The 23,070-nt window shown below is 46.6% G+C and overlaps 1 protein-coding gene across 4 annotated transcripts in view; it reads left to right on the top strand.

The window, feature by feature from the left end:
* The window catches only part of Hasp (Hig-anchoring scaffold protein), an 810,838-nt gene that overhangs the window by 551,585 nt on the left and 236,183 nt on the right, over window positions 1-23,070 (top strand). For all 4 annotated transcript variants that reach the window (XM_065432842.2, XM_065432843.2, XM_070523594.1 and 1 more), the window contains exon 6: window positions 3,055-3,246. In XM_065432842.2, the coding sequence (XP_065288914.1) occupies window positions 3,055-3,246 (192 nt within the window). The remainder of the gene's footprint in view (window positions 1-3,054; window positions 3,247-23,070) is intronic.

Below are 23,070 nucleotides of genomic sequence, written 5' to 3'. Positions count from 1 at the left end.
CAGTTGTTCTAGTGCGTGCCTTTAACGGCCCATTCATGGTCAAGCCGTCGGCCATTGAGACTGTAAAATGGTGTATGCATAGCTGTATCGCTGTATACGGCATCGCATGTGTTTCTGGTTGCGACACACTTGTAAATCATGCCTGAAGTGCTTCCGAAAAAAAGAACTGCTGTTATATTTAATAGTTGAACGTTTATTGATCAGATTTCACATTACAGTTTTCTTGCAATTCAATTCTCGCTGTATTGATTTGCTTTGTTGTTATGCTTAGTTGTGTATGTTTAGAAGTTGTACAAGCCTGTTTTATTCATGGTCGTGTCCCCCCTATGTAATGCCTTTTGAGCTTTTAGGGTACTTGAATAAAGAAATAGATAAATAAATATTCCCCAGAAAGACAGGCCTTTGTTAAAACAACAAATGAAGAGCTACGACATATGCCACGCAGTTACTGTTGATTTGTTCTCAAGTGCATTAGACCTCTGTTTGTCAAGATTCTTCCGCCAGTTGTTGAAAAAATTCAAGACGTTTATCATATTGTTTATCGCAGAGCTGGTTTATTCCTGCCTTACTAAGCTGCAACGTGCCTGATAGTTGTTGCAGCGCTAATTTGTCATTCTGAACATAAGCTTGCTGATATGTTTATTGGCTACAAACTTTTCTAAAGAAAAATAACCGCTAAGCGGATTTATTCTTGGCTGCTCGTCCTCTACGGACCGTGGAAATTAATCAGATCAACGAGTAGCGAACACAGTTTGCTCATTGATTAACTAAATTGGGTAAGTGACCTATTAATTACTGGCTTTATGACCAACGTTGCGTTTGGCGATATTGCAAAGATGTGGGCGCGGGAAACCGTAGAAAGTTATGTGATATTAAGAGAGGGCCTGCCATTGTTCAGATATTACGAGACATTATTTCGCTTTAATCCGGTTCGATTCGAAAACTGGGCGCGCAAAAAACGTCGGAAGTGTTTCCCAGCGCAGTGACCCGATGTGCTTATTAACAGCGTCGATCATCATGCGGGCAAGGCGCCCAGTGCTCTTTCAGCACCAAGATTCGGAATCGAACCGGATAAAGGCGACAACTTGTCTCCGTAATATCTGAACAATGGCAGGCTCTCTTTTAAATGCTGTGAATTGCGGCGGCCCTCCGTGCCGACTTCCCTCTAATTTACCCGTCCTCATTTTTTATTATGGATTATGGACTCTCCGAGACTTAGGCGCAGAAAAAAAGAACGGTCACACGGCAACTAAGGCATGTTGGTCGATGAAAAACTTAAAGAAAAAGTCAGCTTTGCGTTTGTTTGAAGACTTAAATTTCCTTTGTGCCAAATATTTGCCCAAACCAAGGGCCCAAAGCAGTCCTGTTTGACCGACGGGGGCTCAATTATCGAAGAGCTCAAGCGGGCTCCTTTTATTTACACAATGTTTGTATACACAGGAAGCGGGTATTTGCCTTCTAATTCTGTCCTTTAATGAAGTAATTGCTTTTAAAAAAATATCATGCTTCTGTGTGCACGTTGAAAAGCTTGCGACCTTTCTTATTGAGTTAGCCTGCGTAATTAAATTTCGGTTGGGTTCAATTAAAGATGTCCTCTATGATGCCTAGTCGTTGCGCCGCCGGAAAGACAGCGTCATATACTCAGATCCGGCTATGTGATAATAGGGGCCCCGTTTCTGCCTTTAATTATCCACATCTATGCATTTGTAGAGAAGCACGCTAACGAAATAATCTGTCTTCCCGTGCAGCGCGATTGTGCGCGCTCGGTATTCAAAGGATAGGCACATAGAACGAACATTTTAAAACGAAAGTGAACGGTGTTGTCCAGAATCTGATGCAGATAGCTGGATTACACTGGGAAAGCTCTTTGGATAGCCTGCTAAAGCTTAATATCTGTTTAGTGAGATCAGGTCCAGGTCCAGGATATTTAATTATTGCCGATAGCCCATGGAGTATCACGCTCAGGAAACAAGTATGACCTCTTGATCGCAAGTAGTCTACGTGTTTGCCTTGAATTTCTGAAGATGACGTCGAGCCCACCGGTAACTGGAGAAGCTTGAGAGCTTCCTGTGACTGCGCTGAGGGAGGGAGATATATTATCGCACCTTTTTATTAAGGTGAAAGCCTTATTGTCTCATCAGTCCTTGAGCAAAAACGCGTCGACAAGAAAGGTACAAAAAGGCTACGAACCGTAGACCTTTGGAGGGAGTAGAACCTACAACCTTTGGTGTTAATGAAAGCGAAGTTAATTGAGGCACAGTTAATTAAGACATCCGCAGTTACTTTCTTAACAAAACGTTGTTGTATGAATTCAAGCACAGAAGTAACTGGTACGCTAATGCATTTCGAAAGTTTGAGAGTTAATATCTCAAAACTGGTGTCATCCTGAGAATTCGTTCATAGTGAATCACCCTTGCGAACTTCACGGCTAGAATTTGTATGTTGCAATATGGGTATTAGGATAATTAGTTAAATTGTTAATTATGGAATCTTTGTTAATTAGTTGATTATGCATTTCAATTTTTCGTGCAAGTAGTTTCCGCCGCTTCAAGTAGACCACCTCATGATATACAATTCCGCTATCTGCCACATGCAACCTTTAAGAATTTTCGAAAGTGTTCGCTGAAACACCCTGTATATGTGCTCCGAGCTTGTGAACGTACCTGTGTCATCTCCACAGCTGCGCCACGTGAGATGAGCTTCTTGTGTCTTCGAATTTGTTCAATGAAGAATGTCGAAATGAATAAAAAAACGATCCCTCCCCTAATCCTTACCTCAACTGCGCAGCACATAACACGTGAGTCTAACACCGTCAGCCACAGGCGCAAGCGTCTGCAGAAGAACGCAATGCTGTGACGAAACTGAGACTTGTTAGAGCTGATGCGAAAGAACCTGTCGCCCTGGTGTGGCGTAATTCTCCATGTCGCGTATACCGCTTGATATCAGTAACACTAGTCGGGAGGTAAGGAGGTTAGCCACTCGGAGCGCGGTGCCGCCTCTTGCAAAGCCTATAGTCTCGTCGCTATAATCCTTCATTTCCCTACGTGTACGCAGCATCGTGCAGCAGCCCGCCGGGCGTGCCACACTCGCGCACCAACGCGAGCGACGGCGCCCGGGACTTCGTGATCAACTCGACCGTGCGCTACACCTGCTTTCCGGGCTACGACGCCAAGGGCTTCGACGTGGCCAAGTGCATCTTCTACAATGGCTCCGCCCAGTGGTTCGGCCCGGACCTCAAGTGCGAGCGTGAGTACACAGCTTAGTCTCAGATCCTTTCTCTCGCAACTATTCGCAGCAGTCACGCGTGCACTACACTTGCAGCGGCACTCTAGCTCAAAGACGCGGGACATTATAGGCCCGTGGCGAAGCACAAACCGCTACGAAAGCGCTGCTGGCTTATTAAAGGCCTACAGTCATTAACGAAGTTTTGGGATTAGTTTCACTATGTACGTGGGTGTTTTAGGTTTTACGTACCACTTATGTGCTTGCGGGAACGTTGTGCACGTATCATAATCTTCCCCGAGCACCTGGCATATCATGCTAGGCAGTCAGCCAGGCTAATATCTCCAGTGTCTCACTGAAGGTCAGCATCATCCATTTGAACTAGTACTTGAGCCATACAGCCGGATATTTTCCGCATAAAACTGCTCAAATCGTGTAGGCATGCGTAAATACCAATTGAGAAAAAGAAACGTATGCGTGGCGTTATTGGTGTAAGCGCACGTGCCCCAAACATGACACGGAATATCAACAAAACACCCTAAATATCCTTGCGTATATATCTTTCCAACTAGAATAGTCTTAGCAGCGGGAACGTGGTTGTGTTGGCGGAGGGAGTGGGGGAGGAAGGAAACAGAGAAGGCACAGGCGGTCACTAGGCCACCATTACCATCCGGTTAGTGCACTTGCGGGGACAATCAATTCCGCTAGATACAAATAAAAAGATTGGGAGGAGGGATGTACACACACACACACACACACACACACACACACACACACGCACGCACGCAGCACGCACGCACGCACGCACGCACGCACACACACACACACATAAGCAATATCGTCGTTCAAGAATTCTGTTCACTTGCAGCACATTTACGGCGGTAGCATTCGAATCAGCTGGTTCGCTAGTGCCGCAAGCCAAATCCAGGTTTGCGGCACTAGTGCACTGAGACTCGACTCGAGCTGGTTGATACGAAAGCCTCACCGGTGGGCCATAAAATGGAGCACAGGTCTGAGAAACTTAGACACTTTTCAGATATTTAGATACACTTTTGAGATTTTTATACACCTTTGAGAAAATTATACACTTTTTTATCACTGTGGCATTTTTGCGAGCAATTTACTAAGGTTAGGTGCTGTTTTGCATTCTCCTTTTCAGATATAGCTATCCCACAATTTGACGAAGTCGTACCTATGTTTCACAATGGTTTTTAACAGCGGGCGCCGGTTGGTTGTGACGGCGAACGAGATGGTAGCGTGCTCGCCGGCCAGTCACAAACAATTCTTGGGAGGGAATCTAGGCACATGAGGCTTTTTTTTCTATGTTCCCCGAGTTAAGTCTTCCAGACATTGGCTTTAGGGCGTCGTCGCAAAGTTATGGACGCGAGACCTCTGTTGATCCACTCAACCCATCTTTATACATTATGTGCATATAGCATGGCTTCATCAATGGCGTTGCCAGCACAAGTTCTAGTTTCATTCTAGGGTATACCGACGCGACTTGTGAAGTGCAGGGCTTCATACTCGAAGTTTCCTACATAAGTTCAACTTCAATAACGCCAGGAAATGCTTTCATATAGTTTTGCTTAAGTTGTAAGTGATCGCTAATAAAAAAACTATCGTATTTCGTCAAACAACCCATGAAAGACGACGACATGAGTATTGCATCAATCGCAATTGAGATGAATAAAATGTGAATGCATTCGCTTTCCTAAAAACCTGTCCTAATGTGCTCATTCAGACTTATACGTCCTTTGCATGTTATTCGGAATGAAAAGAATAGAAAAATCTATAACCAAACGAACTACTGTGGTCCTTGTCTGACAAGCCTTGCCACGAAAATTTATGCCTTTAGTTTCCTATAGTGGTTTCTTAACGAGTTTGTTAGGTGAAAGTAGTGCAGGTTATTTCACATAGAGATTATTTTTATCCTATGTATAAAGGGCATTCACAAGTTCAACGTGGCCCATGGTCTGGTACTTTAAATGCACTTAATTAACTTTACTTAACTGAATATTGACGTCTGCAACATCTCCCACTTAACGTGGTTTCCAGTCCAGAGCTGATGCGAGGACACCTAGATCGAACAGTCGAATCCCGTCTCGTCTATAACGAGCGTTTCCGTGTATCGAAGCCGCGACAGGTTTTCGCTCCTACAACCAAGCCGTTATCGAGCGGCAGCCTATAGCTACGTGCAACTAAAGCCTGTTTCACATGCAAGCGAAAATGCTCGCGAATCCCGCCGCCGCGCCGCTGAAATCTGTTTCGAGCGGCGGCGGCGGCACTAGCGGCGGGAGCGGCGAGGTTCGGAAAAGTTGGAATTTCATCGCAGCGGCAGAGCGGCAGCATCGCTTCCGAACGTGACCAGTGGAGGACTAGTGCGGGAAAGCCTGCGCATAGAACGATGTTTATTTACTTGCTACACGGGGTACGGGCAGCATGCCCAGAGAGCTTTTCAACGAATTGTTAATTGCTAAGCGCAGGATGTATATTCATAAAATAAAAATTTGAGAGACAGTGACAAAGCAATGCTTATGTTGGTAGTCGCAAACTACCGCAACTGGCTGAAAGTCCCGTGTTTTTTGCCAGCAACATTGCTATTCGCTGCGGCGGAAAACGCGCGGCGGCAATGCATGTGAAACGAAGCCTCGCGAAAAGCTTCGCAGCGCCGCGCCGCTGTTCTCTCAATCGCTTGCATGTGAAACAGGCTTAACTGCCAGTTCGCGTGAATGGTTTTTCCGAAAGCCACACGTTCGCAAACTTCAACAGAACCGCAGGTGGGCGGAGCTAGCAAAAGGTGCGTCGCCGAGCGCACACGAAGTCAAGGCGCGAATACGGCACGGGGAAGAGGATTAACGCCGTGCATGCAATTTTCGGGCTTCCAAATGCCCGCTGTAATTTCTCGTTTTTTTTTCGATGTATTTATTTTTTTCGTTTCTTTCCTTCGTTAAGCAGTGCCGGAGTCTATACATGTTTTCCTGCTGGTTGTCTCATTATCATTGCAACTTCGGAATGAATGTGTGCGTTTTTTTCGTTGTGTACTCAACCTAACTCTTCAAAAGCTTGCCGCTCATCCTGTTGGATCTCTCTGGACGAAGGTTCATCCCTAGCGCTGCCGCCAGTTGTTGGATCTGGAGGACAATCCCAATTGCTGTCCCCCAGATATTTGGACTTTGCCGTTGGGCGCGGGAGTTGGCCGAGGTTGAGGAGGACTTTGAGATGAAAACTGGAGGTTTATTTACATTAATTACAGTGAGAGTACCAAGAAATTAATTGTCATAAAGCTCATTACGGGCCGGCAGCAACTCGGACGCTGCGGCCCGTGGCAAGAAGCTCGAAAGAAATAAATGAAGGAATGCTCTAGGAATGTTCCCGGTCTCTGGCGTTTAAGCCCTTCGGTGTCTCGAAGTCACGTCACGTTCGGCCAATCGGCCAATCGGACACACGGCGCACAGGGTCGCTCCTTGGGCCCCAATTGCCCGAGGGCTTACATCTCTCTGCAGTATTGCCTTCCCGACTTGCAAGCGCCGTCACAAAGGCGGATGGGCGCCACGTTTCAGTGCTGCAAAGCAGGTTTGCTCGGTACTCACGTTACCTGGAACCGTGCCCACCTCTCGCTACCCTTTCGGGAAGAGTCAAGCAGTGAATAGCTCCACCTGCGGCACACGAGGTGGGGGACGCCAACTCGTTTGCACGTGCCGCGCCTCGGGAACGGGGTAGATGTGCATCTGCGCTCCTTACTTGGGTGTGGCGCGATTCGATGTGGTCTGGTGAACTCGAAGCAGGCTCAGGAAACGGCCCCGTGTCTAACAATCCTCAGAGCAATTCGACGTGTTTACAAGGTGAGAGAACGAGAACTCGGCCCGGAAGAAAATGCGGGACAATTGTTCTATAGACTTGCTCAGTAAAGCAAGAGTTCACCGGCTTGTTTGTGTTGACGTCTACATCTATCCCTCGATTTTACTGGCATTTGTCTCCACGCGTAATAAAGGGAGAGTCCATAGTTTGGAACAATTCAATTTTAGATGACAGATACAATGCGAGAACCGAATACACGGAACACTGATAAGTGCTTTTCTGTCTTCAGAGGGGCCATGTTCTCAGGATTAAGAACTTATTCGCACATGTTCGAAGCGTTTCCGATCAAAAACCTGTCAAAAAAGTATGTGTGCGAATGGAAATTGTGATTCTAATAGAAACAGGTAAAGTACTTCGAGGTGCAACAGTCAGCACAGCGTATCAAAGCTGGTAAGTGATGCACGGTTACCTCAAGAGAAACCATTAGACACTCCGGCTGCTTCAGGCCAGTGTACAGCCTACCTGCAAACTTAATCCTGTGCACTACTTAGAAAATCGTGCTGTTGAAGAGTCGTTCGTTTTGATATTTAGTGCTGCTGAGGATGCTGCGCATTTAATTGCCGTAGTCGACATGTAGAGAACTACAAGCGTTAGCGTAGCGTGTTTTCACATGTGCGCTGTCTCCAACCATCGCTGTCGGGCCCCATTTCTTATATGGTAGGACTTCCTGGCCAATGAGCTCTAACATAAATTGTGCGACATGGTGTGCGGTTCGCGCACCGTACTTGCTTAGTTATAGAGAGAGAGAATGAAGAGGAAAGGCAGGGAGGTTAACTAGATATGAGTCTCCGGTTTGCTACCCTGCACTGGGGATGGGGGATAGGGGTTAGAAAGATGGCAGAGGAAAACGCTTAAAAAAAGGGGAAAAAAAGACACGCACACATGGAGGCGCACACACAAAAGGCGTTCCAGTTAAAGTCGCTCACACAGGCCGGTAGATCGTAAAAGGCGCAATAGCGCTTGCACGGCCTTCTTCTGTGACGGTAGGTGCTTTCGATGTTGTAGAATTATTTTTTCGGATAGCGGTTGGTCATCCAGTTGGTCAAGTTCGTGGCGAAGGCATGCCCTCTGGGAACTGTACTGCGGGCAGGCACACAAGATATGGCCAATTGATTCTTCAAGGCCGCAGTGGTCACAGGTGGGGCTGTCGGTCATCCCTATGCGGAATGCATAAGCTTTAGTAATGGCAACGCCCAACCAAAGTCGATATAAAAGCGTGGCGTCTCTACGGCGAAGCTGTGATGGCGCTCGAAGACTTAGTGTGGGATCAAGTGAGTATAGTCGCGTGTTTCTTAAATGTGGCTCATTCCATTGCGACGCGGTGCACTGCCGAGCAAATAGGCGGAGCTTCCGTGCTGCGTCAGTTCTAGAAAGAGGAACTGGGACGTGGCGCTCCTCAGTATGGGCTGAGCGGGCAGCGTGATCCGCCCGTTCATTGCCGATAATCCCGTAATGACTTCGAAGCCACTGAAAGGTTATTTCGTGGCCTGCATCACTTGTATGTTGTAACATATCTGTAATATGGAATATTAGCTGTTCGTGTGGTCCGCGTCGTAATGGTGACAGTAGAGACTGCAGTGCCGCCTTCGAATCGCAGAATATTGTCCATTTGTGTGGTGGTTCATCACCAATGTGTTGAAGGGCAGTAAAGAGCGCTGCGAGCTCTGCTGCCGTCAATGTTGTGGCGTGAGTCGTCTTAAATTTGATTGTTGTAGCTTTCGCTGGTATGACGACTGCCGCCGCGGAGCTGCTTGGAAGGACAGATCCATCAGTGTAAATATGCGTAGAATCACGGTAGTTCTCGTACAAATGTAGTAGCGTGAGCTGTCTAAGGGCTGGCGATGATAGATCAGCTTTTTTCGAGATACCAGGTATAGCGAGGTTGATTTTTGGCTGAGCGAGGCACCATGGAGGAATCGAAGGTCTCGCAGCCGGGGTGAAACAAGCTGGCAATGATTCATTATATGCGGTTATCGTCTGGCTGAAAAATGTGTGTGGTCTGTCCGTTGTTAGGGAAGCCAGGTGGTGACGGTGAGTCCTGGCCAGATGCCTTATATGTGTCCTGAGTACTTCAATTTCAATGTGGGTCCTGACAAGGTGGTCTCCAGCGATTGCTATCTTAGCCACTGTTGAAGCATTCTGAGGCAGGCCTAGACAGATCCGGAGCACTTGACCCTGAAGACTTTGTATTGTGCGTACATTTGTTTTACCTGTGTTACTTATTGCTGGCAAGCTGTATCGCAGAAATCCTAGAAAAAGCACGCTGTACAGCTGCAACATGGCACTGGGCGACATTCCCCAGGTCTTGCCAGCGAAAAACTTGAGCAGGTGACAGATGCCTGTCAACCTTTTTTTCACGTATGATACGTGTGGGCTCCATGACAAGTCCCTGTCGATTATGACACCTAGGAACTTGTGCGATCGGACCCGTCGTATTATTTGGCCATTTATCATTACACTGTAATTGGCCATGGTTTGCGCGTAAATGGCACTAGTGCGCATTTCTCTGAGGAAATTTCCAGGCCTCGATTAAGGAGGTAGATAACAGTTTGTGTGGCGGCTCTCTGAATTCTCGCTCTCAACTGTAGGCGTGTTACTGCAGACGTCCATATGCAAATGTTATCGGCGTACATTGATAGCCTGACTGTGGTTGGCACGTGCTCATGGAGAGCAATTAGTGTTAGGTTAAATAACACAGGGCTAAGTACACCGCCCTGGGGGACGCCGCGGTAGCTGTAATGTAGAAAAGTATGGCCTCCCTCGGTGCTTACAAAGAAGGATCGCATAGATAGATAGCTCCGTATCCATTGAAACATCCGACCACCCACTCTTACCTCTGCGAGAGCAGAGACGACGGCTTCATGCGTAACGTTGTCATACGCCCCTTTAACGTCGAGGAATAAAGAAGCGCAGAGACGCTTACGGCATTTCTCATGTTGAATGTAGGTGACCAGGTCGATGACGTTATCGATCGATGATCGACCGCGTCGGAAGCCCGCCATGGCATCTGGGTAGGTGTTGTGGTACTCCAGGTACCACTCCAGACGTCCTAGGACCATCCTCTCCATTACTTTGCCCACACAGCTCGCCAAAGCGATCGGGCGATAGGATGAGAGCTCCAACGGCGATTTGCCAGGCTTCAGCAGTGGAACAAGGCGACTTGTCTTCCAGGTTGTTGGTAGCGTGCCATTTCTCCAAGATTCATTGTACACCTCGAGGAGAACTCCTCTCGCTCGCTCCCCCAGGTGACACAGAGCTCGGTAGGAAATTCCGTCAGGTCCTGGCGCTGATGTGCGGCTACACAAAGCTAATGCTGCCTTAAGTTCGTGGACTGAGAATGGTAGATCCAACCGGTGATCACGTGCTGGCGGACAGCTGCTCGAAGGTGATTGAATGTTGGTGAGTTGTGAGTTGGCCGGATAGTCTGGCGCAGAAATCCTCTGCCACATCAATCTCCGATCTCTTTTGAGAGAGGGCAAGCGCTTTGAATGGGAATCGCTGTACGGGAAGTGAATCGCTGTACGGCATGAAAATTCCAAATGCCCTGAAGGTGAAGCCGATCAACAACCGATCTCAGAATCAAGAGGGCCGAGGTTCAACTCCTGCTCATCTATCGATACTAATTTGTGTACCGCACTTTTTATTATTGTTGCAACTTTCTCCATTACACAGACACGCGCATTAAGATTCCAATATGCACGGTGTTCCCTCTAAAATGAAGCAGGGTTTTCCGCACAAAGCCTCTTATTGTGGAGAATTAAACCCGCTTTGAGAAATAACTTTTAGTGAGTTGCACGCTAGCAGCTTTTGGAGCGCGTCGCAACTGTCAAAAAGCGCTCTCATTAGGTTGAAAAAACTGGCACACCGCATAAGGTTCCCTGCGAAACTCGCTAGAGAGAACACTGGCGCTAGTGTACGGGAGCTGCAAGCATGGCAGTTCCTCCAGCGTGCTAATGATTGGCAGTACACAGATTTGCCTAACTTCGTCCTTCTGGCTCGAAACGGCTTTGCGACTTTGCAGCTGGTTCGTTTTCAGCAAAATATTGCACCCACGGTGGTTGCTTAGTGGCTATGGTGTTGGGTTGCTAGGCACGAGTTTGTGGCATCAAATCCCGGCCGCGGCGGCCGCATTTCAATGGGGGCGAAATGGCAAAAACACCCGTGTACTTAGGTTTAGATGCACGTTCAAGATTGCCAGGTGTTCCATATGATTCCGGAATACCCCACTACGGTGTGCCTCATAATCAGACTGCGATTTCGGCACGTAAATCCCCATAATTGAAAAAAAATATTGCGCTATAAGGGCAACAATTCAAGAACGATTATGCATGTGCACGGAGACTTATTGGCCGGTCGTGTTTAGAAAACTACTAAGAAATAGGAAACGCAAGAAATAACGCCGCAAGAACATCTGAAGGCTCAGGCACGAAGATTAGACAAATCCATGTACAAACCATTGCTCTCATCCTAGATAAGAGATCTCAGCGCCAGGGTTTCGTCTAGCAATTTTTGGAGAAAACTGTATGTGCAGATCAAACCCTTTAATAAGAGGCGGGTAATATTCGCCATAGATGTCAACGGGTTGAAGACTTCCCATGGCAACTTTTTCTTTTTCTAGGAATAAACTCAAGTTTCGGGGAATATTTGTAGGTATCATGAGAGAGGGAGATGAGTGTAAGGGGAGCGTTGCGAGGCTTACTATGCTCCGTTTGCCAAGAATGTGTACAGGAACGCAGACTACAGATTGCGTCACCTATTTAGAGAGCGCGATCGATGTGGACATTCGTGTCACTGCACAGCGTCCTCCCCCCTGTCGGAGCGTCGTCTGCTATGTCCTGGCTGCCAGCGCATGCGTCTTGCCTTCGACTATAGTATAGCATTATTGCGAAACGAAATGCACGCAAATGTCAGTTTGGCTGCCATACTTAGGGAAAGGTTTATGAACGAACTGAAAGAGGCAATAGGTTTAACAAAACTTGTTGCTGAGCTAGTTTGTTCATGACTTAAAAAAGGTCACAGCGCTAAGCAGACGAGGCGCCTGTATATGTCCTTTGTGTCTGACTTCGTCCTCGTCTGCTTAGCGCCGTAGCCTTTGTTTTTAAGACAAAAGGTACACGAGTTCATACTATCCACGGGAGAAGTGCATCTGTTCAAAGTATGAAAGGGTGGGATGTTTCCCATACTTACAATTATCGTGTGCTTCCCTGATAGCTTTAATTAATTACTTATACACTGATATGTCCATTCGTATTAATGCACTCGATTGCATAAGAAACACTTTAATTGTTACCGTTAATCTCTTAAGGACTTTTCTAATAAAAAGTGTCACAAAATTGGGATACCTCACCATGCACCGATGTAACCCCCTAATCCTACTGTCAAAGTTACTTGAAACCCATGGGCAAAGCACACATATAATTGAACCAAATTCATTTTTTATATTTTTTACTAAGTGATCCCTGGGTTCATTATCAGGGAGTCGAATAATTATTTTATCTTGAAAAAATTATTTTTACGAAAATTATTGATAATGGCAATACCATTGCATCTTCCTTAAATTAAGTTAGAGCACATTTCCATGGTATCTTTATTTTTTGCTAGCATTAGTAGGCATTTGTTGCAATGGACAAAAAAATTGAGGTAAAAGGAATATGGGGCGCAATAACGTAAAACTATTCCAAACTTTTCTATTGCAATTCTGCAATCAGCTCTTCACAATTTGTCAAAAACTTTTTTGGACCACCCCCACTTCGCCTGTCTGTCATGCGACTTCACGAAAACCGCGATAGCTCCCCATCTGATATAACGCGTACACACTGATCATGCATCATCGCACCGAACAAAAGAAAAATAGTTATTTCTGATTCGACGCGTTTTCGCCATTAGACTTCGGCTATTGGTTAAAAGTTTTCGGGCTGCTCCCACTTCATCTGCCTGTCAATCGACACCATGAAACCGCGAAAACTCATTGCGTCAAAGTGAGGTGTGCGCGTTAAAAACGTATTAATATGCCGAAAAAAAAGCTGGATATTTTTCTGAATAGCTGGAGACTGCCCCGTTCCAAAAGGAACAGAAAATGGCTGTCACTGATCGCTCAGGCACTGGCTAGTCGCACCTGCCGGAGCGCATAGGTTTATTTGCGTGTAACAAAACTTTTTGCGTGGTCGTATAACGTTATCGAGCCCTTTCGGCACATACACGACATCGCTCTGCCAACTGTTCTTTGCTAAGGATCCATTTCAGCGTCATTCTTAAGCTTCCGTTGCACGCCGCCGCAATTTTAGACAAGCTACCGCAAGCTAAGTAAGGGGAAGCGGACCAATTGCAGACGCCGGCACCACCCTCTTCATCCGCTTATCTATTTTCAGTGCGCTGGCCCGGGCCCATCGAAACCCACTCCACTTGAGCGTGCTCCTCGCCTCTTTTCAGCCAATTAGATAAGAAAAACCGCTCAATGTAGCCAATGCTATTCGTTTTGAAAGCAAATAAAAGGTACCTCCTATAAACGAGGAAAGCGTTTGATTGGGCTGTTCAGGCAACACTGCGGGTCACTGCACGATGCTTACGTGAGCGGTTACGTAAATTTGACGTCAGGAGATTGGAATATAAACATGTTGGAATAGTTTTACGTTATATGGCCCATGGTCATCTATAAATTCTCTGCTTGCTTTATTTACTTAATTTACCATTGTATACCATCCAAACTGGTGCAAGGCTGCGGAACCAACAATATGCAATGACTGAATTTGGATTGCACACTAAGAGCTACTGTATAAAATTTCACCTCTTATAATGCTTTCAATTTACATGTGTATTGTGAGCGTCTACGCCTGAAAAAGTCTGGGGGTGTCCTTGAGAAAATAGAAAGAATAGAGGAAATATCTTTCAAGTAACTTCAACATTCATCTCACCATGAATGTCGACATGACTGCGATTAGCAATGAAGCAATCTATCGCCACAACGTATTACAACCGCTGTACGTGTAAGGCGTCTATGCAGCCGGCGGTATGCTCGTTCGAGTGACAGACATTCATTGAATAGGGCGCGTACCCAGTGCATTTGTGGCGCAGCTCTCTTGAGCGTTGGGCTGCTGTCCTTGAGAAAACCGTGTGACGTGGCTTCGATTCCTCCCACCACGGGATAAGTTTTAAACGTTTTCTAACAGCACATTCGGCTGGTTGAGTTGCAGCTGGCCTCCTCTCCCGCGCATGTCACTGCGCACGATGCGCCACTTAGCGGCGTTGCCCTAAAGTACGCGCCCGGAGCGGGTCCGATTCCGACGAGCATCGCTGAAAAATAACGTGCTTTTTGTTGTTGTTGTTGTTGTAGAGCGGCTCATTCACGATGGCGCATACCTACCCACGTTGTTGTCAAAGCCGTCCACCAAAGAGCAGCACACACCAGGGGCGCTATAACGTAAAACTATTCCAAACTTTTCTATTCCAATTCTGCTATCAGCCCTCCACGATTGGTCAAAAACTTTTTCGACCACCCCCACTTCACATGTCTGTCACGCGACGTCACGAAAACCGCGATACCTCCCCATCTGAGATGATGTGTACACACTGATTATGCATGATTTGACAGAAAAAAGAAAAACAGTTATTTCTGATTCGACACCCTTTTCGCCATTAGCCCTCGGCTATCGGTAAAAAGTTTTCGGGCTGCACCCATTTCACCTGCCTGTCACGCGACGTCACAAAACCGCACAAACTCACCGCGTCAAAGTGACGTGCACGCGATAAAGATGCATTAATATGCCGAACAAAACTGAATTTTCTTCGGAATAGCCGCAGGCTGCCCCGTTACGAAAGGAATAAAAGATGGCTACCGCCGATTGCTGAGACGCTGGCTACTCGCACCTGCCGGAGAGCATGGGTGTATTTGCGTATAATAAATGTTCTTGCGTGGCCGTGTAACATTTTCGAGCACTTTCGGCACGCTTACCACCTCATTCTGCCAACTCTTCTTTGCTGAGGGTCAGTTTTAGCGTCATTCTTAAGCTTCCGTTGCATGCCACCGCGATTTTCGACCAGCCACCACAAGCGAAGTAAGGGAAAGCCGACCAATCGCAGACGCCGGCACCACCCTCTTCATCCGGTTATCTATTTTCAGTGCACTGGCTCTGCCCCAGCGAATCCCTCTCCACTTGAGCGTTCTCCTCGCCTCTTGTCAGCCAATTAGATACGACAAGCCGCTCAGTGTAGGCAATGTTATTCGTTTTTCAAGCAAACAAAATTGACCTCCTATGAGCGAGGAGAGCGTTTAATTGGCCTGTTCAGAGAACCCTGCGGGTGAAAGCCCGGTGCTTGCGTCGGTGGTTACGCGAATTTGACGTCAGGAGATTGGAATAGAAACATATTGGGATAGTTTTACGTTATAGGGTCCCAGTTGCCACATACCCAGTGACCCAAGTTGGCTTTGAAGAAGTTCATTGAAGAGCACCCCAGGCCGAATGGCACATACCCGGTGCTCCAAGTCGGCGTCAAAGAGACGCATTGGAGAATGGTTGATCCCCAGCGCCACATACCAAGTCCTGCATCCTCAGTGACCCATATCGGTGTCAAAGAGGTTCGTTGAAGAGTCGAAGAAACAAGCGAGCATTTCCCATTTTTCTCAGTTTATGCTTTTCTATAAGCCGCCGAGGAAGATTGAAGAAAAAAAAGCCTCGACTATAGTCGCATAAACTAAGCATGTCAAATGATGCGGAAAGGTGTGTTGGCCAACGTATTTACCTTGAACCAGGATGTCGAATCGAAAAAAAAATACCGGTTTGGCGCGGGTGACGGTTCAATGCGCTTCGGTTCTGTTGCGGTTCAATTCCGGTTTAGAGAAATAAAAATTTACAACGGTTCGTGAACCAGTTTGCAACCCTCAACCGGTTCGCGTACTGGTTCGGCGCAGTTCATTTTGACCTGCCCCGTGCCGATAAGTTGCATAGTGCTACCGACTTGTCCGCATGGAGCTACGCGCAAGTTTCATTAACGGGAGGCAGGAATTTACGAATTAATTGCGCAGATACGGGAAAATTTCTATGTACAATAAAAGAAATAGATAAATAGTGAGAATCCCTGCGTCAGCGTAAGGTCTGCGTAGCTTCTACACTCGTTACTTTGACAACAGCAGAGTCAGGTTATTATCGTTTTGCTTCAGGTTTTGCTACAGGACTGATGTTGAGCGAACTGGGGCCTATCTATGGTGCACAAGACAGCGCCAGTTCACATTTGATTACATAAATTACAACTTGAAACTTCTAGCCTGCAGCGAAGAAACAAGCCATTGCCATTTTTCTCGGTCTATGCTTTTTTTAAGCCGCCGGGGAAGTTTATGTTTCTGAACGGTGAACAAGGACCTTTGTCCTGAATCATACGTCTATCTTTCCTGCGAATCTGCATGTGGCGCATAGTCCTGCTCTGGCTAAGGACAGACAAGTAAGTCAAAAGCACTCACATTGTGCCCAATGAATAATTTCTACAACTCTAAAAGCATTGTGCTCTGCTTGGCTAAGCACCAAGCTTGCACCATGGCACGTAATAAAAGCACATTTCGCGTGCCGCCTATAGCTGTGGTTACCACTCATTGAGAATGTGACGGCATTCATTAGCAACCGCAGCGTAATGGTTGCAATAAGTCATGCAGCTGAACTCGTTGATATTTCTCCTCGAGGACATCGTATTTTCTGCTCGGCGCGTTGATATACTTTATCTAGATTTAGTAACAAGCTGACCTAATGGCTGAATTGGGAGCGTCACCAAAAACGGTCATTCTGCAGAGTCCCTGAAACACTTTTTCGGCCGCATAACACAACTGGCATGGCCAACTTCAGAAGTGCAAGCGTCTCTGTCGAGGTGGTCTTGGTTACAAGCACATACCCATCGTCTATCTCGATTCTCTCACACAACGCCACTCGTCAGTCGTAACAATCTGGTAGTATAAGGTGTGCATATTGAAGAAGTAATTATTCTAACAATCGTGCAAGCTATTGAACACCCAGTTTCGCTTTATATGCTTGAACCTTTTCGGGCCGAACTCGTAACCATTAATATTTATTTCGGTTCAGGTTCGCTTCGGGTTCAGGCAACTTCCATCATTTCGCGTTCGGATTCAAGACTGCCCAAAACTGCGGTTCGGGTGTGGTTTTCGGTCGGATTTCGGGTTCGGTTCGACACTCTGCCTTAGACCAAATATTTTCAGTTACATAGAGAGAGAGAAAATAATGCAGAGAAAGGCAGGGAGGTTAACCAGAGGTAGTTCCGGTTGGCTACCCTGCGCAGGGGGAAGGGTTAAGGGGGTTAAGGGGGGTTAAGGGGGCACGCGCTATCGAACCACTTTAAAAGCAGAAACAAATGTTTTGTCTCTCTCTCTTTCTCTTAGTTGAAAGTCAGTGCACTGTATTTAATTTCTATATGTTCTTCTTCCTCTTCTGTCAGCTGCGTTGCATTTCTGTATCAGATTAGTTTCTTTTCTTTGTTTGTTTCTTTCATCTTGACTAATCGTTTATCCAATGAATTCTTATCTTCTATAACTTTTTGGCTAAATTCTGTTAGTGGAAGTCAGTAGTGCTTTTCTTGTATTTCGCATGACGTTTTTCATAACTTAGACCATTGAACGTTGTCTACAGATGCGTTCTAAAGTTTTTTTTTGTACTGCTTTACTTGAGATACAAAAAACAAGTGAGTAGAAAAAAGCTTCGAACTGGCCACATTCTTTCCCCAGGATCGTTGTCACATACAGGAAACGGACACGAAAGAAAAATATATGCTTAGTGAGGTCCCATGGGTTTGTGAGTGTGTCCTACCTACTATACACCGACGTGGATAAACGAGAATGCTACACAGCAACTATTTATGGGCACAAAAACGCGTGCTTTCGTCATCCAAGAACCAACCACAGAGAAAATGACTATTTCGCACGTAATGTCCGCAAATATAAGAGGTTGCTACGGCTGAAGGCCGCCGCCGTGAAGAATCTTATAAATAACAATGCCATAATCTTGCGCAGGCAATGGAGCTGTGGCTAACCGCTATCACTTGGACAAATATACCATACAGCTACGAAGATACAATCCTGACCGATTCTAACGGGGCGTTATCTGGTGAAAAAGAATAATGATTGCATTTCTCAAATTATAGCTCACGTCTTGTGCTGTATAGCTACGCACGGGTAGCTTTCGGCAAGAGCCCTAATCTTTCCTTCAATTCGCTGTCAGAAGCCTAGACAAAAGATTGATGGCTACAGTAACAAGCATTTCTGGGAAGAAGTGAATTCTTGACAGCAGCTGTTACGCAAGCCGTTTCCTTCGATTGTCAAAGTTGACAACACGCTGTTCGAAGGTTGTGTCATCTTTCCATTGGTATTTAACTTCTGACCACGCACTGCCCTTTACTGTTTGCTCTTCATCGCAAGATCAAGGGTATCCAGTATAGGATGACTGATTAAATTGAAACGAGATACAAAAAACTAGGTCAACTTAGACTTCCAAATCGCCCGCTGTGATTTTTTTTCAACACGTTAGCCGCAGTGCAAACCGCCAGCTAAGAAGCGTGGTCACCCATAGCTTTCCACAGTACCCACTGGGCGAATGTACGGCGTCGGCGTTCTCTAAGCAAGCAAACTTATATAATCTGCAACCAGCTCCTTCCTTTTTGTTCACTCATCGTACCGGGCCAGACTGTTGTTAGAACGCGAAACAAAAAGAAAAAAAAATTGAAAGAAAGAAAGAACAATGAAGAAAAGAAAACGCCGCGAGTATATTTAACCACAAGGCGAAATGATCAGTTTAAGTTTGAACATAATGCGTAAAAATTTACTTTGCCGGAAGAAATGTAAGCACTTTTGAGTGCCTCTCAGTATATACACAAGGAGGAAGAGTAGGAAGTGCTAAACACAGCAGCTTTCATCAGGCAAGTCTATTAAATACCAGACATAAAACGTTACGCAGGAGAACACTTTACTTTCTCCTGGGATAACTTAATGAGAAGCTGCATGGCGAGTTCCTTTCCGCCCTGACATGCCGCGAAGCTGCAGTGGTAATTTTTCCTAAAGCAGCAACGATTGAAAGACAACAAAAACTTGAATTATTATCATTGCTGCCAATTTCACTCGCAATCAAGGCACATCTAGCGTTGAAGTAGGGCTTTTTACCCACTTGACTGGTACTTTAATGCTTTAAAAGGAATAAATAATTGAGATATAGTAAATTTAAACTATTTTCTGATTGATCAGTCACATTTTTGGAAGGATAATGTGGATGCTGATTTAATTACTTTTTCTTCACTTACCGTTTACAGTTTTCACAATATAAATTTAATACGCAATAGAACTTCTGAACAGGGAAATGTAATGACGAGGGGTGTTTGTCAGTCGGCTATTTCCTTCATGGCGAAGTAACGGGCAGCTGAAGAGAATCCTCGAGTGTGAGCTTGTCCGGCTCTTCTCTCATATTGAAGAAGTGTTATGTGCACTTTGATCACGCGTTGTTTCACTGTAAATACGGACGGCCACACGCAATCGGTGGTCGACATAATACTGCAAACATTGCCTTTTATCAAGCGTTTCGGGTTGGATCAGTGCATTTACGACACATACAACATACCGTGGCTTAAACTGTATAAATTGGGTCCCTGTGAGTAGCGCTTCTAATTAAGGCATCATCCAACTATCGGCCCACTGGAGACATCTGGGCATCCCGGAGTGCGTACACCACTGGCCATTAGATCGATTACAACTGCCAGTGAGCAGCCGGGTTACTGACTTTGAACATGCGGGTAATTCGCGCAGACCTTGTGCAAGCCGGTGAAAAGTATGTGAATAAATGGGCGTTCAAATGTTCCTATGGGCGCCTCCTGGTGGCTACAAGAAAAATACCTACAGGTAAGATGCTAAAAAGAAAATAGTTTTACGACCGAAAACACTACTTTTAAAGCCATTTTGCCTCTTCCCTCGGGTTTGCTTTGTTAGTGTGTCGTTTCGAGTAAGTTGCGTAATAGCATCCAATCGTGATCGAGGAAGCTCATGGGCCCGTGGGCACACCTCTGTTCTGTCTAATAAAATAATAAATATGTTGTAATGCGGTTTAGTCACAAAGCAAGAAGGATAAACAGGAAGGTCTGTTGCTCGAGGGTCAGGCACCGAGCGTACGAGCTCTAACCTCGAGCGAGGCGTTGACGATGGGCCTGTCTTCTTTGCTACACTCTACGTAAAGCCATTACATCAAATGTCGGCTCATAGCTGGGTGTCTTCAAAGCCTCCACACCTCTTAATGGAACACACAAATATATTCGACCACTTCTTTGATGTCCTGAAAAATTGTATTTGGGCGACCCATTCTTGAGGCGTAGGGTGTGCGATCTTCTTTGCGAATCCTCTAGATTGGAGATGTATCACTGTGACACAATAGATATAGGGTGGTGCTGAAATGTATTTAAATATGTGTCGTACTTCTCTGTGCATACATCTCTCGTCACCATCCTTCTCTCAACAAGTATTATACATCGTCTTCGTGGCATCACTGCGTCCATGTCTCAGGCAGCGCATCTACCTGATCCAGTGGTTGCATTTCGCCGTAACTTGTGTACGGTTAAGTGAAGGAAGATGAAGGTTGCATGATATTAAGTCTGTGACCGTTCTAACAGATAAATACAAACATTGTGTGAGATTACACACCGCATAGAATGAACATAAACACAATAGTACGCATTGCATTTAGCTATTTAACCGCCTCACTAAAGCTTTGCTTTACATGGATTCCAACATGCGCATCGGATATTCATATTTCTTTCTACTTGAAACGTCCTTAAAATCGGTGAGAGAGGATTCCTTGCTAAAACCGCATGTAACAAAAACGTGATATAGCCTTCTCGTTTTATATCTTTGCGACCAAATTACCTAGGCGCCTTACCTTTGTATTGTTGCGTAGAGGAAAAAAGGCATTACCTGATTATGCATGTGTCGGGTGCACAGATGGCGCCGTTGTCACTCCATGCACGACGCAATCGGAGCCTAATTTAGCCTCTCGCTCGGCGTTCAGAGAGGGGTAGCTCGGCGGTACGTTTGTCGATCCGAACGGGAGTAGTCGCGTTTAAAAGAGCTCACTCAGCCATAGCAGGTATAATCCGCCAAACTGAAACCGGTTCTCATCAGGAGCTAAGGCCGACAAGTGTGAAATTTTACGCAGAACTTTCACGCTTGTTCGGTTACGGTGCGCCTGAGGTCCAGAAACGGCGTGGAGTGACTCGGGCAGCAAGGCGGAGGGATTTCCAACCCCTTTGACCACGACGAAATGTGTCCGTCTCCATATAGGGAGCGCAAGCACAGAGGCTTGAGGAAAACACAAGAGGCTCAACTATTTACGAGGGAGGCGGGTTCGAGCGGTGCAGGGCAGTCTATGGCGTCAACATCAGGGAGGTCATTTTCTTTACCCCAGGACCCAAACACCCTCTGCAAAATAAACGCGCCCACTACGAATAGGGAGCAAGCACGATGAAGATTCAGACCCGGAGGAACCCCACTATAGCAGTAACTTAAGTTAGAAATGCACGCTTCCTAATGCGCGAATGTACCTTGTGTATTTGGTCACGCCATTTCTGTTCCTATAGTGTCCGTACACCGCTTGCAGCGCGCATAAGAGAGAGAGTAAACAAGGGTAGGAAAGGCAGGGAGGTCAACCAGAAAAGCATCCGGTTTGCTACCCTACACTGGGGGTGGGGGAAAGGGGAATAGAAAGAAGAAGAAAGGGAGAGAGTAAGCACTAAGTACGTGTGGGAGGGACACCATACACAAGGACACTATAAACGGTCTGTTAAGCCCGTGCACTTCAAGTACCGCACTAGTGCACTAATCGCTTTTCGAGCCAGTGACGGGTGTGGCCACGGTCCGAGTATCTTTGGCTCGGTGAACGGTCTCGAGTCCAGTCTGCGTAAAGTTGCCCGCAGAGAGAGGCGTTGGAGCTAGGGCAGGTATATAATAGGTGCTTGATGGTCTCCTCGCACCCACAGGAGTCGCACATCGGGCTCTAGGCCATTCCCATACGGTAGGAGTATGCGTTCGTGAACGCCACTCCCAGCCACAAGCGTCACAACAAGGTTGCTTCACCGCAGGAAAGGCTAGATGGCAGTTCTAGCCGTAGCCTGGGGTCCAGTTCACGTAATCTGCGATTGAAGCCACTTGAAATCAGAGATCTTGGGACTTCTTGCGCGCAAGTACGCGAAGTTCTCTGGCAGCGTCCGACCTCGCCAAAGGTGTTGGACGCGTCTTGGTATCTTCGTGGGCACACCGGGCAGCCTTGTCAGCTAGGTTGTTGCCGACGATGCCACAGTGAGCAGGAATCCACTGAAATATAATGTGGTGTCCTCTTTCCAGAGCGTGGTGGTGCAGTTCCCTGATTTCAGATGTCATTTGCTCGTAAGTTCTGTGACGTAATGCGGACTTGATGCTGTGAAGGGCTGCCTTACAGTCACAAAATACGACCCATTTCTCTGTTGGCTCTTCGGTGATGTACATCATAGCGACATGGAGAGCTGCAAGTTCTGCCGATTGTTAAGAATGGCGAGCTGCCAAACAAGATTGCCACACAGTTACGACAGGGCGACACGACGCGCATCTCCCCATCACCGTCGCTGCAGCTGGGAGGCGTTCGAAGAAGCGGCCTTTGTGGTGAAATCCGCCTCCTTCCTCCAGCCCCTTCGACATTGTGACGGAACTAGTTCGGTGTATGAACAATGATTCCGGAGTTCCCCAACGCGGAGCTGATTTGACACGCACGGACAAGCTGCCGCGGGAACGACGTATTTTTGTGCTTCTCACGCTTAGGCGTGGCGCAGAACAACGAGCGACCCTCGATCGGCACCGATAATTCCCGGAACGGCAACCCTCCAACGCCGTCGTTTGGGCTTCGGAATGTGTGTGCCTTTGTGTCTGTAAACTGATCTGCAGAGCAGCGGCGAGTTGGTGATGAGTAAACGAACAGTCGCCGCGTCGTATGACCGGCG

This window comes from Dermacentor albipictus, chromosome 1 (assembly GCF_038994185.2).
Source record: "Dermacentor albipictus isolate Rhodes 1998 colony chromosome 1, USDA_Dalb.pri_finalv2, whole genome shotgun sequence".
Classification (NCBI taxonomy): domain Eukaryota; kingdom Metazoa; phylum Arthropoda; class Arachnida; order Ixodida; family Ixodidae; genus Dermacentor; species Dermacentor albipictus.
The sequence above is the reverse complement of the archived record's forward strand: the minus strand, read 5'-3'. Positions and strand labels throughout refer to the sequence as shown.